This window comes from Taudactylus pleione, unplaced genomic scaffold (genome assembly GCF_031769625.1).
Source record: "Taudactylus pleione unplaced genomic scaffold, aTauple2 ptg000296l, whole genome shotgun sequence".
NCBI lineage: Eukaryota > Metazoa > Chordata > Amphibia > Anura > Myobatrachidae > Taudactylus > Taudactylus pleione.
The window spans coordinates 7,754,423-7,774,682 of record NW_028284698.1 but is presented as its reverse complement, the minus strand read 5'-3'; the positions used below and the strand labels follow the sequence as shown (position 1 = coordinate 7,774,682).

General features: G+C 47.6%; 1 protein-coding gene across 1 annotated transcript in view; it reads right to left on the bottom strand.

Moving 5' to 3' along the window:
• LOC148511698 (phosphoglycerate kinase) overlaps positions 1–20,260 on the bottom strand; it is a 44,130-nt gene that overhangs the window by 9,479 nt on the left and 14,391 nt on the right. The window contains exons 4-6 of the mRNA XM_088482910.1: positions 14,661–14,805; positions 13,178–13,281; positions 11,034–11,153 (exon numbers count right to left, since the gene is read on the bottom strand). Coding sequence (XP_088339036.1) covers positions 11,034–11,153; positions 13,178–13,281; positions 14,661–14,805 — 369 coding nt within the window. The remainder of the gene's footprint in view (positions 1–11,033; positions 11,154–13,177; positions 13,282–14,660; positions 14,806–20,260) is intronic.

Sequence of the window (20,260 nt, the reverse complement as noted above, 5' to 3'; positions counted from 1 at the left end):
ATTCTCCATTCCTGCACAAATGCACCTACTTTTACTCTAAATTTCAGCATGTGTTGCAATTTTCCCAATTAGATTGAAAGCTGCCAGTATTTACAATGCATACAAAATATAAAATGTATCTGCATCCCTTGTATTGCAGTATGGTTTGCACAGGTGCAAAGTGACGTGCTCTTTTAGCTTTGCTCCCAACACAGATCACACCCCTAGTGCCTGGAAGGGAACTATACAGAAAGACCAACTCATAAGATTTAAACATTTATGGGGAAAATTAGTCTGTTAAAATATTTGTGAATATAAAATGATTAATATACATTTATTAAACACCTTGCCCTCATCTAAGGATTTTTTTTGGGAGAATTCCATTTATTCGTTTCAGCCTTAATACAAAGGCAAGACCGTGCCCTTATAATTCTAGACATAAGCTCACCAAGCTGTTCCATTTCCCTGGATGCATGCTTAACTTTGCACAGAGAAATTATGGATAGTATAATATTGGACTCCACCTTTATTTCACAATATGACCAATAGATTACCAGCTCGATGACCAAATCCAAATAAGGACTGAAATTTAGGATTGTCCAAGGCAGCAAGTTACAGACCTTTGGGGTCTATTTATTTAGCCTTGGATGAGAAAAAAAAAAAAAAGAAGGGAAATAAGGTACCAGCCAATCAGCTCCTACCTGTCATTTTTCAAACACAGCCTGTGACATGACAGTTAGGAGCTGATTGGCTGGTACCTTATATCCGTTCACTTTATCTCCATCCAAGGCTTAATAAATAGACCCCTTAAGGTGCCCATCCACTAGAAGACATGAAAACGACTGCATGATTAAGACATTGTAATCGTGCAGTTGTTTGCTTGTTTAGTGTAGGCACATCACAGACTGACAGTCCTTCAGTGTAGGTAAATCAATCATCTGCAAACATGCTGAACCGGACGTTATCATCGGGTTGTCCAGCATGTTTGCCTGATTGGATGTCTAAACAACCAGCCGGAGTGTGCCTGGTAGTTTTAGACATTTTTGCAAACAATTGAACGATAACATTAAATCGCTCAATTAAATAGTCTAGTGCAGGGATGGGGAACCTTTTTTCTGCTGAGGGCCATTTTGATATATATAACATTATTCGCAGGCCACGGCTCCTCCGTGTGATGTCACATGGGGGCGGGGCCACAATCGCCAGTGATTCCAGCAATGCCCGTGCATTCTGAGGAATGGCAGCGGTGTGTAAGGGCAGCGGTGTGACTGTCTGAAGCATCCTAAGGATGCTCCAGGTGGCACTGCTGCATAGATTCTGGCTGCAGGGTGCCATTCTAGGCTAGCATAAAATAGGTCCGAGGGCCAGAACAAATTATTCCGCAGGCCTTATACAGCCCCCGGGCCTGAGGTTCCCCATCCCTGGTCTGGTGGATGGGCAATAGTCTTACCACCGGTAATTTATTTATTTTTTAACATCCTCTGCAGTCTGGCTGTTTATCCAGAGAACGAGCCCAGCTTATCCTCTGCAGCCAAGGGGTTAATGTCCAGAGATCAGCTGCAGCAGTGTATGCAGACACCCACCAGCCTGTTTTAAGACACCCACTTAGGCACATCATGTCCAGGAAGTGTATGCAACCATCAGTACATCGGATGCTATCGCAGCGCTTGAGGTTGACCATACCCTGCCGTAAGAACTGCGAGCACTTCAGTGTAAAAACCAGGTGACGTGTACTATGATGCTGTCTTATAATTACGAACACCTCTAAAATGCCGTTGAGATGCTCAGACTCGCCTGCGTTTGCACCTCCACTCCCCCGTTTTTAATGGCCAGCCCCTGTTACCACCTACAAACGGCTTCTCCTGTCACTCACTCTGCTGGGCTGTCTATGTGCAGCAAGCAAACGCATTGAGAACTTTCGCTAAGGTATGCACATGCGCACTGCGATACATACGCATGCGCATAATGCATACACACTGCATTCCATTGGCAGCAGCGAGAGTATGCATCTTAGCGAGCGGGACTGAATCAGGCCCTATGATCAGTCCATCCTGCCCCATGCTCTGCAATAAGGTGAGGGGTGGGCAGCTTATGACCAACAAAAACTTTATTAAAAATACCATTTAATGTACAGTAACACATGAGGAGGGTGAGCACCAATACAGTGAGGGCGGTTGATGGAATCTGCCACTGAGATCTATTACCACTAGGGGGTGGGGGTGATTATACAATGGGGCCTATAGACACCACAAAGTATTTTTTCTTTTTTTAAATAAAATATATTTTCTAAAAATACATTCGAAACGTTAATAAAAATAACTACAATTTGACCTTTTTAAATAAAAAAATAAAAAAAATTGATTTAAGTGGCTAAGTGCATAAAAAAGTCTGTGCCAAGCTACCCGATCATAACCTAAATAACTACCATATGAATGTAAAGCATTTTATGGACTGTAGCGATTGCCGTAACAGAAGTTGGTGTTTACTCAGCAGTCTGCCGCTCTACCAGGGAACGGGGCAGTGACCTGAGGTAACAGGTCAAAGTCTGTAGTTATCCCATTTGAACACCTCAGTAGCTCAGCACAATAGGCCCATCCACACCACATGCATGAACGAACACTTATTGCTAATCTGCGTTTACAGCACAAAAAGATCATATAACTAGGACTGTGTGAACGACAGAATATTGAAAGAATTACATTGCTGGCTATCATGTGTAATACACAGGTGGCATTATATGGACATGGAATACATCAGTATAAAAGGTGCTTAGGGAACGTTTTTTTAGGAACATAAGTAATACAGTAGTTTGTGTAGGGAAATAGCAGTCACCAGATCTAACAATATTTACTGTATAGTAATATTTAATCCAGTAGCATCACATCTACTAATTCTTAATGACCACAATGTGGTAAGATTTAGTTAAATAATGCGATCCTAACTTGTGATAAGTTACAAGAGACTTTTCCCTGGGTCTAATTACAGTACACAAGTAAATGCTTTATGATAATAACTGTGTGGAGTTTGTATATTCTCCCTGTGCTTGCGTGGGTTTCCTCCGGGTACTCCGGTTTCCTCCCACACTCCAAAAATATACTGGTAGGTTAATTGGCCCTAACAAAAATTACCCCTAGTGTGTATACATGTGGTAGGGAATATAGATTGTAAGCTCCACTGGGACTGATGTGAATGACCAAATATTCACTGTAAAGCGCTGCGGAATATGTGTGCGCTATATAAAACAAGAGATATGGTAAGAACTTACCTTTGTTATCTCTGTTTCTACGAAGTCCATAGGGTCCACAGGGTTGACCTTGGGGATATAGCTGGATCAGGATCCATGGGCACCACACAGTTAAGCTTTTAGCTCCCAGGATGCACTTGGGTCCTCCTCTATACCCCACCCCCGAGCCACAGGTACCTCAGTTGGTAAGCAGCCTAGGCTGGAGGAGAATATGGAACAGAGAGAAGGAAGACTGGAACACACAAGAAACCATACTCACAGAAAAGGGAGACGGAAACACCGGTGACCAGAAACAGCCCATTTGAAGCCAGGTGCGTCAGGGCGGGCACCCTGTGGACCCTATGGACTTCGTAGAAACAGAGATAACAAAAGGTAAGTTCTTACCATATCTCTTGTTTTCTACTTCAGGGTCCATAGGAGGTCCACAGGGTTGACCTTGAGGATGTCCCAAAGCAGTTCAACTAAGGGCGGGGACGCTCCTGTGAAGAAAGAATAATCCTGCGCCCGAAGCATGCATCCTGAGAGGCATAGGTGTCAAACGCATAAAATCTTAGAAACGTCTGAACCGAAGACCAAGTGGCTGCCTTACACAGCTGAACAGCTGAGGCACCACGTCTAGCAGCCCAAGAAGGACCCACAGAACGAGTGGAATGAGCCTTAACAGAGGCTGGAACAGGTAAATGCTCTCGTATATAAGCCTCCCTAATAACAGAACAAAACCAACGGGCCAAAGTCTGTTTGTTAGCAGGCCAACCCCTCTTATGAAAACCAAAGAGGACAAACAAGGAGTCGGACTTTCGAACAGAAACAGTCCGATCAACATAAACTCAGAGCACGGACAACGTCCAACGAAGTCTCCCCTGCTGTAATACAGGGGACTGAAAGGCTGGGACCACCAGTTCCTGATTGATATGGAACTTAGAGACAACATTCGGTAAAAACTCAGGACGAATGCGAAGCACTGCTCTGTCCTGGAGAAAAAAAATTAAGAAGGGGGAACTACATGAAAGTGTCCCCAACTCGGAAACCCTCCTTGCTGAAGCAATAACCAGGAGAAACAGTTTTAAGTGTTAACCATTTGAGGTCAACTGACTCAAGAGGCTCAAAGGAAGGTCCTTGCAGAACTCGAAGAACCACCGCCAAATCCCAAGGTGCCACCGGAGGCACAAAGGGTGGCTGAATCCTGAGAACACCCTGGACAAAAGTCTGTACGTCCGGTAACATAGCAATTCTACGTTGGTACCAAACCGATAAAGCAGACACGTGCACCTTCAGAGAGGAGAGGCGTAAACCTAAGTCCAAACCCGACTGAAGAAAAGCCAGAATCCTTGAAACTCTGAATACCTGAGGATCATAGTTTCTGGACTCACACCACTGAAAGTACGTGCGCCACACTCTATGGTAAATCCTTGCAGAAGCAGGCTTGCGTGTCCTCAGCATGGTAGAAATAACGGAACTAGAAAAGCCCCGGGACCTTAAGACGGCCGTCTCAAGAGCCACGCCGTCAAAGACAGACGACCCAGATCTGGGTAAAGGCAGGGCCCCTGAGACAACAAGTCCTGACGCTGAGGAAGAAGGTACGGAACGTCGATGGACAGACTCTGTAGGTTGGAGTACCACGGACGTCTTGGCCACGCTGGGGCCACCACTACCAGAGTGCCTCCGTCCTGCTTGAACTTGCGCAGGACCCAAGGCAGAAGGGATATCAGAGGAAACAGATCTGCCAGCTGAAACGTCCATCACACCGACACAGCGTCCACCAGACTGGCGCCGTCGTCCCTTGTCCTTGACCCGTACACGGGCAACTTTTAATTGTGACGAGAGGCCATCAAGTCCACCTCCGGCAGTCCCCACTTGTCCACGAGTAGTTGGAATACCTCTGGGTGAAGAGTCCATTCCCCTGGATGCACGTCGTAATGGCTGAGGAAGTCTGCCTACCAATTGAGGATTCCGGGAATGAAGACTGCAGAGATCGCTGGAAGGTGGCACTCTGCCCAAGTTAGGATGTGAGACACTTCCGCCATCGCAGCCCGGCTGCGAGTTCCTCCCTGGTGATTGATGTACGCCACCGTGGTGGCGTTGTCTGACTGCACTTGCACTGCCCTTCCGAGAAGAGCGGTGCCGGCCGACTGCAGAGCCCTGTACACGGCTCTTAGTTCCAGAACATTGATGGGGAGAGCCGCTTCCTCCGCTGTCCAACGACCCTGAAGTGACAAGGAGCCTGTCACCGCCCCCCAACCCCGAAGACTGGCATCAGTCGTGAGCAGAACCCAGTCCGGGATCCAAAAGGGACGACCCTCTAGGAGGTGAGCTGTTTGACGCCACCAATTCAGGGACTGTCGTACATCCAGAGATAGCACCAGCGTCTGGGACCGGATCCGGCGAGGCAACCCGTTCCAGTTTGCTAGAAATCAGCCTCTGCAGAGGTCTGGAGTGAAACTGGGCAAATTTCACCATGTCGAATGCCGACACCATGGACCCCAGCACTCTCATTGCCGAGTGTACCGAAAGACTGGCACAATCCAGGCAACTGCGTATCCGCAACTGTAGGGAGGATACCTTTTCTGGAGTTAGAAAGATCCGCTGCTGACGAGAGTCTAGGAGGGCCCCCAGATGGACCATCTGCTGAGATGGGATCAGGGATGACTTCCTCCAATTTATTAACCACCCGTGCGTCTGCAGACAAGCCACCGTCAGTTGGAGATGTTGCAGCAGAACCTCCGGAGAGCTTGCCAGCAATAGGAGGTCGTCCAGATACGGTAACAACCGAACCCCGTGGTTCCGAAGGTGGGCAGCCATAACTGCCATCACCTTGGTGAACACCCTCGGCACTGTGGAGAGCCCAAAAGGCAGGGCCCGGAACTGGTAGTGATGGTGCAACAGAGCGAACCGCAGATACCTCTGATGTGACGTTGCTATCGGCACATTGAGGTAAGCGGCCTGGATATCCAGGGAGACCATGTAATCCCCTGGTTCCATAGCCAGAATTATGGAACGCAAGGTTTCCATTCTGAACTTGGGAATCCTGAGAAACCTGTTCAGAGACTTTAAATTTAGAATGGGTCGATGGGAGCCATTGGGTTTCTGTACCAGAAACAGCGTCGAATAGTACCCCATCCCACGCTGAGATTGTGGAACAGGTACAATGACCCCTGCAGTCAGCAAGGAGTCTATAGCTTCCCTGATCAGCATAGCCTTGGCTATGTCCGGAAAAGGACTCGTGCAGAAAAACTGGTGAGGCGGTCTGCGCCGAAAAGACAGGGCGTACCCCTGGGAGACCACTTCTCGCACCCAGGCATCGGTGGTGGTATTGAACCAGCTCTGGGCGAATTGAAGAAGTCGGCTTCCCACTCTGGGATCCCCCAGAAGGAGGCCCGTCCCATCAGGCGGAAGGCTTATCTTCCCGTTTGGAAGAGGGACGCCTGGCACTCCAAGCTTGTTTCTTGGACTTGGAGGCAGACTTAACTGCTTCTTGCCTCGGGAAAGACTGACCTCTTGCCTTACTCTGAACTCGAAAGGGCCGAAAAGCCGAACTCCGGACCTTAGCAGATGCTGCAGCTGAAGGAAGGAAGGCCGACTTGGACTTAGCCAGTCTATCCACGATCCTATCCAAGTCTGGACCAAAAAGTAATTCCCCATTAAAAGGTAAGGCCTCCAGGCCCTTCTTTGAATCAGCGTCCGCTCTCCAGGACCTCAGCCATAAGGAGCGGCGGGCATGCACAGCCGCAGCCGACACCCTAGAGGTTAGCAGACTAGCGTCCAAGGAAGCTTCTCCAATATAAGAAGCCGCATCTCTCATCTGTCCTAGTAATGCCCTCTGGACTTCCCGAGTATCCTCAGGAAAAGTGTCCTCTAAGGCATTGGCCCAACCCTCAATGGCCTTAGCCACCCAGGAAATGGCCATGGACGGGCGAGCAACTGCTCCCGAGAGGGAATAAATAGACTTAAGGCAAGCCTCAACCTTTCTGTCCGTGGGATCCTTTAACGAGGAAACTGACGGTATTGGCAGCGTAGCACTCCTAATAAGGCGTGTGACGTGGGAATCCACCGCCGGTGGAGCTTCCCACTTCCTACAATGCACCTCCGGGAATGGATAATTGGAAGCCAACCTCTTTTGAGGCACAAATCTCTTACTGGGTGTCTGCCAAGCCACCGCCATATGATCCGTTAATTGATCAGACAGGGGGAACACCGCCGAAGTCACCTTAGTCTTTTTAAAATTAGAGAATTTCGACTTAGGAGCAGGTGCCTCATCCTCTATTAGGAGAATGGCACGCACCGCCCTAACCAGAGCTCGTACATTAATAGACGACTGAGATTCCACCTCCTGAGCCGAGGCGTACGAATCAGAGTAGTCCTGGACCTCACCCTCATCTGAGGACCCCTCAGTGTCCGAAATCTGCGCCGCATGCAACTTATGTGCACGCTTAGACGCCCCTGCAGACCTGTCATTCTGCAACATCGACTGAAAAGTCGAAGATGCAGCTGCCAGACTCTGGACTGAACTGGAGAGCACGTCCACCCATGGTGGAGGAGCTGCCACATTGGCCTGGAAAGGCACCACAGACTGTTGTGTAGCAGGAGTGGCCTGAAAATAGATAGGCAATCCTGAATAAGGGTCCACAGTCTGTGACCCAGAGGAACTCTGCAAAAATTGCGGGGTACCCTGGGAATGGGAAATGGTAGGCTGGGACAGAGTCCTCGTAGGGACAGCAGACGGAGCCGCAAGGCGGTCCGCCAGAGACACCAGCACCTGTGAAAACATGGCCCATGGTGGCTCCTGTGTCATAGGGGGTCTGGATTGACCAGGAGTCACCTGACACCGCTCAAAGGCCATCCAGAGATGCCTCTTCCCTATGTAATCCCGCAGAGCAGCGCCTGCAGGAAAACAACACTGGAGTCCCGGAGTGCTCAACTTCACCCTCAGACATGACCAAATATAATGTACAGACAAAATATATATGGCAATAGAGGAAAAAAGAATTGCACTTCCCTGTGTGCTGAACAACAGTCCTGAATATGGCACTGTGTAGCACACAACTGTATGTGACAGACCTCACAAATACTTGATTTATATATGTGAGGTTAGTAGAAAAGCCCCTCCTCCACACCTGTAGGGCTAAGGAAGAAGGAAAGAGATAGATATAAGCTGACAGTAATAAGAGAAAAATACAGACAGCAGCACTAGCAAAAGTCACATACCATGCAGGAAGATCTACTCACTGCACCTTTACACTACACTCAACCGCCCAGATTCAGTGTCTGGGAGGGCTATAGTGCTGTGTACGCTGTCTTAACAGGGGAGAGGTACACAGGTGGACCGGTCCGCGTGCTCCCTGAGGGATCTGCGTTGCCACATGTAGAAAAAAATTGGCCGCCAGAGACCTCAGAGGAGGAGTGGCCGAGTGAACTGCAGCTCAGGGACGCTAGACATGCAGGCTGAAAAGTGCGCTGAGCTGAGGGGAGGAGCCGCTGAACAGGGAAGGCTTCCTCCCCTGGCTGGCCATTAACCCCGGGGATGCTGGCTTCCCGCTTGCCGGTTATCCCTGGTGGTCTAGTGGTCCCACGGGTTATGGGGGGGACCGCAGCCACTGCCAGCAGCCTCCGATCTGTCCCCAGGACTGGAGGCTAAAGGACTGCATTTTAAGGCATTCCGCGCGCCGCCGCTAGCCAGCGACGCGCGGCTTACCTGAATCCCCGGCGACTCCGGCAGCAGTCCTGGGAGGTAGACAGAGTCCGGATAGTACGGACTCTGGCCTCCCGCCGTGATCCCCAGATCAGTACTGGCGTCGCGGCGCCAGTTGGGGATCAGAGCGGCAGCGTGGGCGTCTGTACAGACAGCCCTTCGCTGCCGTCTGTAGTAAAAAGAGAAACTAAAATAAATAAAATCTATTAGAAAATAAAAAGCTTCTGGGGGCTGCTCCTGCAGCCCCCCTGCGCGGTGACAGACTCCGGCCGGGCACCAGCTTACACTGAGGTGCCTGTGGCTCGGGGGCGGGGTATAGAGGAGGACCCAAGTGCATCCTGGGAGCTAAAAGCTTAACTGTGTGGTGCCCATGGATCCTGATCCAGCTATATCCCCAAGGTCAACCCTGTGGACCCCCTATGGACCCTGAAGTAGAAATAACTGGTAATAATAATAATTAAATAAATAATAATATGAAGGACCACTGCTGGTTTGCAATGTATAATAATTCTGTATAATAAGTTATGGTGGGTCCACACCTGAAAGATACAGTATATCTGTAGATGATTGTTGTTCATACACACTGAACGACCATCATCTATCTGGAAGCCGCGGGTCCCGGTGACAGGGAGACCGGGCGGGGCGGCCCCTTCCCCGCAGCTGATGTGTGCGTATGGGCGGTCTGCAGACCACCCATACACACTTTATGTCTGCAGACATCTGTCCATTGGCGGTGCAACACAGCCAATGCGTTATGTCTATACGACGCGGTTCAGACATATAGTCTGTACACACTCACAGATGGCCAGCAGATATATTGGCTGATCAAGTGATTGGCCAATATATTGGCCAGTGTGTACCCAGCATTACATGTTAAAGAAGGGTTTGCATAAGTTTTGTATTTTTTTAAAGCTCCACGTAGGAATGGTTTACAATTACACAAGTTTTCTGGAGCATTTTACAACCTGTCTGGGGGCTGCCATAATTACCACTCCCCACTAATGGAGTACCATGTTGTACACAGTGAGCAAGAAAAGTTGTATAAAGGGTTACAGCAGATAGCATGACACTTGGGGCCGGATTCAGATTTGAGAATAGAGTTAAGGCCCCCATACACTGTGCGATCGCACCGTGCGAGACGACAGGGAATCAGTCATCCGACATATTGGGCGGTCTGCATACACCATAGGCCGGCCACCCCCCCCCCCTCTCACCCGCATAGCAATTCATGGGATCGCACATCGCATCCCCTGATCTTATGGTTCTGCAGAAGATCAGGGCGTGCGACGTACGACCCCACGGAAGCACGCTCGGCCTGACATCAGGGCCATACACGCTGCGATATAGCAGGCAAATCGCACCAGTCGGTTTGCCTGCTTTATTGTCCTGTGTCTGGGGGCCTTAAGAAAGAGCAAGTAACTTGGTAAAACCATGCAGCAACTGCAAGTGGGGTAGATGCAAAATGTGCAGAGAGAGCTAGATTTGGGAGGGGGTGTGTCCAAACAAAGCTGTCCAGCAGTTGTGGGTTACATGCAAAAATAAATAAATAAATAAAAAATAAAGTGTACTTGCACCCCTTGCATTGCAATATGGTTTATACAGGTACACTGTTACCTGCTCCATCTTACTCCAGTGTTCCTGCTAGTCTGTTTTAGCGGAGCACCGCACCCTGCCCGGTCTGCTACACCCCTTCGACAGACTCCCTTAGTAACATGGTGCAGATTTTTGCAGAATGATGGTAGCTGTCATTGAACAACTTTTTAATGATTTTCTCAGCTAACATTTAAGAATAAAGGGTATTCTCCAACCAAATAAATATATAGAAGAGTATAGAACAGTGTAACAAGAAATACTCTGGTGTAATTAGTTGTACTCATTTTGCAAGAGCCCAAACTCTGCATAGTTGAAATGTACATTTACCCATTAGGTTTGCTCCAGTTGGATGCTAGTATCTTTTTCCTGCACTTTTCATAAAGTTCTACACTACATGCCCTGAAACATGTCACCATCTGAGTACTTAAGGGTTTCTGAATAGGTTATACAAATGTTTCATTTGCAAAGGAAGGTGCTCTAAAACGTAATAGCAGAGTCACTTAATATTGCAATCAATTAAAGTAGAATTACCCTCCAAGGATGGCAAGGAAAGGTCTCTCCGGGTTCTCCAAAGCCTTAGCAAAATAATCAAGCTCTTTCTTCATTAAGAAGCCAGCAGCTCTCTGGGGCAGATTAACACCTACCATGGAGCTAGGAGAAGGATAGAAACAGCATGTTATATGGCAGATATGGATGCACAGCTACAGTAACACAAACAACTGGATATGGGAGGGTGAAAGAACTGCAACATATTACAAAACAAACATTTGCAGAAAGAGTTCAAATAAATACTCAAACAATTAGTACAGTTGTAGAATCATTAGCTTTACATTGGGTGATCATAAATACATTCCAAACCAAGGGCAGTATTCAATTAGCGGCGAAAACATACTATTTTTTTTGCTATTGGCGAAAATGGCAGTATTTCACCAAAAATAACGGCAAACAGGCAAAAAAAAAAAAAAAACTGGAGAAAAGTTTTCAATCCTAGGGCCTGATTCAGAGCCGCTCGTAAGCGGCCGCTCGTTCGCTCCGAGCGATGTTTGCCCAACTGCGCATGCGTACGGATCGTTATACGCATGTGCGAACCAGTCAGTGCGGTCGAAACTCATGTGCTCGCAAAATAGCGAATGCCTGAAAATTTGAGTGACAGAAAGAGGCGTATGTGGGTGGTAACAGGGGAAGGTGCTTGAAAACGGGGAGTGGAGATCCGAACGCAGGCGTGCTTAAAGGTCAAAACGGGCGTTTTATGGGTGTGCATAATTAAAACAGCAGCGTCATTGACCACGTCACTGGGTTATTTTATAGCCAGAACTGCTCGCAAAATTGTGGTAGCAAAAACCAACCACAAGAATAGCGAGCAGTTCATACCCTGGTCGATGTACTCGATTAATCTAATAAATAGCGGACATGACGTAGGATGCGAGCGGCAAGGGGGCGTAGTTTTCCAAAAAACGACCGCAAGTTTTGTTCGCTCGTTCGGACCTAGAGGCGTGAACAGACCGCAAAGATCGAACGGTTCATTTGAATAGCCACCCCTATTTTCTGAACGAGCGAGCTGAATCAGGCCCCTAGACCAGGAGGAGGAAAAAAAACAAAACAAAAAACACCAAAATCCATAATTTTGGCTAAAAATGCGGTGATTTCCTTCAGAACCCTTTGGACACTCTCCCCCCTCCCCCCCCATAGAAGAATGGTGCGGTGACCAAGCACTAAAGTGGATTATTAGAGTGACTCAGTAACACCTGCCAAGTATTTTTTCCAGCATAATGCCAAGTGCCTGAGATATGGAAGGTCTTCCAATTACAAATAAGGGGATAACTAAAGTTGCAGGAAGCATGCAGCTCTTCACAATTGCACAAGTTTACCATCTGTTCAGCTGCCGGCCAACAAAATGTTTGACTAATCTGACTGAGGCCACCTAAAGCAAGGATTCTAACTGTCCTGACAGTATATAAGAGGTGACAGTGGGGGGCTCGCAGTACAATTTCATAGTACAAAATGGTCCCCACACTGCCACATATATAGGATATTAGTGATCATTGGCCATAGAGTTCAGTGTGTGGTGCTCTCAGATTCAACCCTGTTCCTGAGCAACTTAGAGGCTTTTCACTCCCTCTACAGGTTGCTGATAAATCCACTTGCTCCATAGGGAATTGGTATGATTCACTGCCGGACGCTCAGCATCACTTCGATCGGGATGCCGGGCGCAGATCTCCCGGCGTCGGTAAAATGACAGGCGTCTAGATTTAGACGCCTGTCATTTTAAAGCAGTCGGGAAGATAAAGCAGTCGGGAAGCCGGCTGTCGGGATTAAGTCCGCCGGCTTCCCGACTGCATACCGTTCCATAGCCATGCCTACCATACCTTCACCATAGATCACTAATGCGCTTATTCGCAAGGTTATAAGTGATTATCTATGTGCACCTCACTGCAGAAAACAAAGCGTTTCAATAAACGCCTGCACTAACAAGAGCATCACCGATCTTAATTCCCTGATATCGAGGAAGTGCAAAACATATGGCGTTACATTTGTTTCGAAGCAACAGAGCATTACCAATTCCCGACAGGCCCTCCCACCAGCATGACTATTCTCAGGAGACTGCAGTAGATAAAGACGTTGTTACTAATTTAACTAAATAAGCCAGTAACATGGGAGCCAGGTGGCTCTATTACCTGTGAGCTCTGTGTGCAGTTCCAAAAGCATCATTGACATAAATGTCTCCAAGTTTAGACAGAGAGGCTCGGAAAGCGGCTACTTTCGTAGCGTCGGCCTTAACCTAAAGAATACAAGAAAAATAAATAAATATTGCCATTTAATTTCAAATAAGTCATAAGTGCCTTGTGGCACTTTTGATGGATATACAAACTGTAATAACAAATGAGAGAAAAAAAAAAAAAAAGTATTCTATGAATCCTGTATATTGATGTCCTCACATATGCCGACCATTTCACAGAGCTGACCAAAACCGCCATCAAGGTTTGCCGATCTGTCAGGGAAACTGAAATTCTTCATGTTAAAAATCCCTGATTCGCTAATCTTGATCCTATTTTGGTCGGGATCGGCAAATCCAACACGTCGGATGTCACCGATGCCCCGACCCCCGGTGTGTGGGGATCAGGGAATTGTCCCAATACATTGTAGGTGTACGGGGGCCTTTATATGCATTTTGCATGAATGAACTAGGCTTCCACATTCTCTGCTGTAACCAGCCATGACCTATTATATATAATTTTGTATAGGTGACCATAATATAAATATACATGCAGTGACTAAAGAAAAACAAAACCAACTTAAAGAAGTAGAAGCATTATGTAATACGGAGTATGTGTGCGTACTAGAGTTATGCTGGAGATATTGGAGAAAGAGGGGCACAGACTTTCTATGGTGTTAGAATACAGGGACAGCACCAATAACTAACAGCTTCATTTACTATCTGCAATCCATGGTCTACAGCTACAGGTCACCCCTAAAACCAAATAAAGAGAGAGACAGACGTGAACGGCAGCTTTCTTTTTTTGCTTAAAATTTCTGTAATTAAAAGAAAATGTTTAATATGAAGATTTACACAAAGTGGAAAAATGTCCAAAAAGCAGAACATACTTTAGGCAAAGGAAAATTATTTTCATCTTGAAAATTAGAGCACAAGGACCCTTATTGGAGCAGATATCCTGTATATTAGATAGTGAGGACCCATAAGGAAAGCAGCACTGTGCCGGGTCACTTGATATGCATTAGTAAAACCTCTGTTCACGCACCGGCTCTCTCATTTCAGCCAGTAAAGGTCACACAAGTATAGGTCAGCATTCGTCAAGCTGTACAGTAAGTAAAACTATCAGGGACAGTGTCAAACCAAGTCAGCCATGCTTAAAATAGACAGCAGTCAAAGGGCTCTCCTTTCTGACCTTCAGTAAAATGTCAGAGGTCATACACACTGCAGATCACGTCCAGTAATCATTGTGCAAACCTCCTCAATTGATAAAATAAAAAACTGACAGACTGCTTGTGGTTATTCTATGAAAAAGCATTTTATACCAAATATTATGAATAGTGGGGAGGGCATGAGGTATAGCTTGCATATTAAAGGGGGCGAGTCTGGGACAAGGGACTGTAATATACATCATACACTATTACGTGAGTTTTATTGCAGTCTCTAACCTTGTTGCCAGCTGCATCTTTGCCCTTTCCCTCTTCTTCCACATGGAACCTCAAGTTCTCCAGGAGTAGGACTGTCCCAGGGGCTGGATTGGCACATGCTGCTTCTACTTCTGCCCCCACACAGTCCTTCAGGAACACTATCTCCCTGCACACAAAGTATAAATCAGTACTTCCTGAACACACCATCCTGGAGACACACCTATTAATCATTACATGTCACCCCTCTACACAGTGCAAAATCAATATTAAGCCCATTTTTGTATTAAGTCATTTATATTGCGCACACATTCCAGTGATATACAGAGAATATTTACTCAGTCGCATTAGTCCAGGGGTCGGGAAACGGGTAAATTACCCCATTTGGGGTAAAACTGGAATCATTGCATGCCTGGCTGTCCGTCCATTACCCACAGGAATGGAGGTCACTGGCGCCGGGTGCAGCGGTGCACCCGGCATCAGTGACCTCCAGCCCGCGCCGCAGGGAGGCTCTAAGCCAATGCCCGCTGAGATGTTATTACCAGCGGGCGCCCAGCTCCTTCCCTGCAGCGCCACGTTAGCCGGAGGCTGGAGTTCTCTTCTGAACTCCAGCTTCCAGCTCTCCTCATGCACACTATGGGAGAGTTTTTTTTGTTGTGCAAGCGGCACTACAGGGGCACAACTATGAGGGCACTGCTACATTGGCATAACTATGGGGGCACTACTATAGGATTTCCTTCCTTTCAAATCAAGGGGGTAACATCAGCGTATCTAAATATATTTTGGGGTAAAAAGGTAAAAAAGTTCCCTGACCCCTGCATTAGTCCATGCCTCGGTGGAGCTTACAGTCTATATTCCCTATTACATGTACGTACATACATAAGTGGTCATTTTTTTTTGTCAGAAGCCAATCAACCTTCCAGTATGTTTTTATTTACAATTTTTTAATATAGCGCAGCATATTCCATTGCGCTTTACAATTGGAAACATTAATAGAACAAAACAGGGTAATAACAGACAGATATATAGGTAGGAAGGTCCTGCTCGCAAGACGTTATGGTGGCGAGTTATCAATGCAAGGGTTTTCACCATTGAGGTAAGGTTTGTGGACCTCGCACACTATTTGTGTTTTATTAAGCAATTTTTAATTACCCTACTAAAAAAAAAAAAAAAAAAAATGTTTTTCTTTTTTTGTAGGGTAATTAATTTCCTTTTGACTGGAATAATTGGATTTTTGTACTTACGTTGAATCCTATTCTCTGAATCCATCTGGGGAACACTGGACCATGGGGTTGCTTGTGGGGACCGAAGGCGCTGGCACTTAGACTAGTATAACTTTAAAGGGAGTAGTTCCTCCCCTGGTCCAGTGTCCCCCAGATCGGATGAATGCTGGGCATACACAGTCAGATAATAGAGCTGTCAGACCAACACATATTTTACCTGACAAGCTGTGCCACACACTGAGATATCACACAATGGGGTCAATCCATTACACGTGAAGGGTGCGATGTGCCGTTGCAATGGTGTTAAAGCGCCGGCAACTGCACCGCATCTCGTACCCCCTTGTGGCCCGCTCCGAACCCAAATTCGCATAATTTTGCTCGGAACCCCATGGGGCTGTTGGCCCTTTCAATGCGAATTCGGGCTGCCATAAAGTGTAGCTAATGCCGCAATGACTTGTGCCCGCGAGATCATTGCAGCTAATCGGATCGAGCCCAATGTATGGCTACAATATCTACATTCCTTCACAGGGAAGGAAACATTTCCCAGTTCCTCCCCTGTAAAGGAAAATTGTTGGGTTGTCGGCAGCAGCAGTACATACAGCCATGGCCAAAAATTGACAATGACACAAGTATTGGTTTTCACAAAGTTTGCTGCTTGTGTTTTTAGACCTTTATGTTACTATGGTATACTGAAGTAAAATTAAAAAACATAGAAACATAGATTTGACGGCAGATTAGAAACACTTGGCCCATCTTTAAACAAATTGTTACCTCAAACCTAATTGATCCTTACTTCTGAAGGATATGTCTATCCCATGCATGTTTAAATTGCTCTACTGTCTTAGCCTCTACCACCTCTGATGGGAGGCTATTCCACTTGTCCACTACCCTTTCTGTGAAGTAATTTTTCCTCAACTTTCCCCTGAACTTACCACCCTCCAGTTTCAGAACATGCCCTCTTGCTCTAATACTTCTTTCTTTGAAGAATGTCTCCTTCCTTTACATATTTGAACATTTCCATCATGTCCCCCCTTTCCCTTCTCTGCTCCAAACTATACATATTAAGATCTTTTAGTCTTTCCTGGTACATTTTGTGGTGTAGACCTTGCACCATTTTAGTTGCCCTTCTTTGTACAGTCTCTAATGTATTAATATCCTTCTGGATATATGGCCTCCAGAACTGAACACAGTATTCGAGATGAGGACGTACCAATGACCTAAACAGTGGTATTATCACTTTCTTTCTGCTACCGATTCCTCTCCCTATGCAACCAAGCATCTGACTTGCCTTCCTCATTGCTTTGTTACAATGTTTGCTTGCCTATAAGTCACCTGAAATAGTGACTCCTAGATCCCTTTCCTCTTCAGTAGTTTCCAGTATAGTGCCATTAATACTATATTTAGCCTTTGGATTTTTGAGACCCAAGTGCATGATCTTGCATTTTTTGGCATTAAACTGTAGTTGCCACATTCTTGACCATTCCTCTAGTCTACCTAGATCATCAATCATTTGTTATACCCCTCATGGTGTGTCTACCCTGTTGCATACCTTTGTGTCATCTGCAAAAAGGCATAGTTTCCCCTCAATACCATTTGCAATGTCACAAATAAAGATATTAAAAAGCACTGGTCCAAGTACAGATCCCTGAGGTACTCCACTGGTAACATTTCCCTCTTGAGACTGGACTCAGTTTACTACAACTTGTTTCCTATCCTGCAGCCATGACCTTATCCATTCAACTATCTTTGTATCCAATCCCATGCTTTCCAGTTTATTTAACAGTCTGCGATGTGGAACAGTGTCAAAAACCTTACTAAAGGCTAGATAAGCTATATCTATTTCCTTAGTCACCCAGTCAAAAAACAAGAGATATGGTAAAAACTTACCTTTGTTATCTCTGTTTCTACGAAGTCCATAGGGTCCACAGGGTTGACCTTGGGGTTATAGCTGGAACAGGATCCATGGGCACCACACAGTTAAGCTTTTAGCTCCCAGGATGCACTTGGGTCCTCCTCTATACCCCGCCCCCGAGCCACAGGCACCTCAGTTGGTAAGCAGCCTAGGCCGGAGGAGAATATGGAACAGAGAGAAGGAAGACTGGAACACACAAGAAACCATACACACAGCAATGTGAGACGGAAAACCGGTGACCAGCCACACAGCCCATTTGAAGCCAGGTGCGTCAGGGAGGGCGCCCTGTGGACCCTATGGACTTTGTAGAAACAGAGATAACAAAAGTAAGTTCTTACCATATCTCTTGTTTTCTACTTCAGGGTCCATAGGGGGTCCACAGGGTTGACCTTGGGGATGTCCCAAAGCAGTTCAACTAAGGGCGGGGACGCTCCTGTGCTGAAAGGAGCACCCGGCGCCCAAAGGATGCATCCTGAGAGGCGAAGGTGTCAAACGCATAGAACCTCAAAAACGTTTGAATAGAAGACCAAGTGGCCGCCTTACACAGCTGAACAGCAGAAGCGCCACGTCTAGCAGCCCAAGAGGGACCCACAGAACGAGTGGAATGAGCCTTAACAGAGGCTGGCACAGGTAAACCCTCCTGTGCATAAGCCTCACAAATAACGGAACGAAGCCAACGGGCTAACGTTTGTTTGTTGGCAGGCCAACCCCTCTTGTGAAAACCAAAGAGGATAAACAAGGAATCAGACTTCCTAACCGAAGCCGTCCGGTCCACATAAATTCTAAGTGCCCGGACCACATCTAAGGAAGTCTCACCAGCTGAAACATCAGGGGACTGAAAAGCTGGCACAACAAGTTCCTGATTAATGTGGAACTTCAAGACCACTTTGGGCAAAAACTCAGGACGAGTGCGGAGCACCGCTCTGTCCTGGTGAAAAATCAGGAAAGGAGGGAGACAGGAAAGCGCCCCCAATTCAGACACCCTCCTGGCCGAAGCAATTGCCAGGAGAAAAACGGTCTTAAAATGTCAGCCACTTGAGCTCCACCGACTCAAGAGGCTCAAACGGAGGACCCTGCAGGACCCGTAGAACCACCGCCAAGTCCCAAGGAGCCACAAAGGGAGGCTGGATCCTGAGAACACCTTGGAAAAAGGTGTGAACATCCGGCAGCATTGCAATCCGCCGTTGAAACCACACAGACAAGGCGGAAACCTGAACCTTCAGAGATGCAAGGCGTAAGCCGAGGTCCAATCCTGATTGAAGAAATTCCAAGACCCTAGAAACTCGGAACACCTGAGGATCATAATTTCTGGACTCACACCACTGAAAGTAAGTGTGCCACACCCTGTGATAAATCCGTGCGGAAGCAGGCTTGCGTGCCCTGAGCATGGTACCAATAACCGAACTGGAGAAGCCCCGAGACCTCAAGACGGCTGTCTCAAGAGCCACGCCGTCAAAGACAGCCGACCCAGATCCGGGTAAAGACAGGGCCCTTGAGACAACAGGTCCCGACGCTGAGGAAGAAGGTACGGAGCGTCGATGGAGAGGCTCCTGAGATCAGAGTACCAAGGACGTCTGGGCCACGCCGGAGCTACCAGGACTAGCGTGCCGCCGTCCTGCTTGAATTTCCGCAGAACCCGAGGAAGTAGGGATATCGGAGGAAACAGATACGCCAGGTGAAACGTCCATTGCACCGACAGCGCGTCCACCAGACTTGCGCCTGCGTCTCTTGTCCCATAAACGGGCAACTTGTGATTGTGACGGGAGGCCATCAAGTCCAGCTCCGGCAGTCCCCACCTGTCCACGAGTAGCTGAAACACCTCTGGGTGAAGCGACCATTCCCCGGGATGCACGTCGTGACGGCTGAGGAAGTCCGCTTCCCAATTGAGGACTCCAGGGATGAAGACCGCCGAGATTGCTGGAATTTGACCCTCCGCCCAAGTCAGGATGCGAGACACCTCCGACATCGCTGCCCGACTGCGAGTTCCTCCTTGGTGGTTGATATACGTGAAGAGCGGGGCCGGACGACTGCAGGGCCCTGTATACAGCCCTCAGTTCCAGGATGTTGATGGGAAGAAGAGTTTCTTCCGCAGACCAACGACCCTGGAGAGACAATGAGCCGGTCACTGCCCCCCAACCCCGGAGACTGGCATCCGTCGTGAGCAGGACCCAGTCCGGGATCCAAAATGGGCGCCCCTCGACCAGATGAGCTGTCTGAAGCCACCAAGCCAAAGATTGCCGAACGTCCGGAGACAACACCAGCACCTGAGAGCGGATCCGGTGAGGTAACCCGTTCCATTCCGATAGAATCAGCCCCTGCAGGGGCCGGGAATGGAACTGGGCAAATTCCACCATGTCGAATGTCGACACCATGGACCCCAGAACTCTCATTGCCGAATGGACCGACAGGCGGCAACTGCTCAGGCAACTGCGTATCCGCAGCTGTAGGGAGGCGACCTTCTCCGGAGTCAGGAAGATCCTTTGCTGACG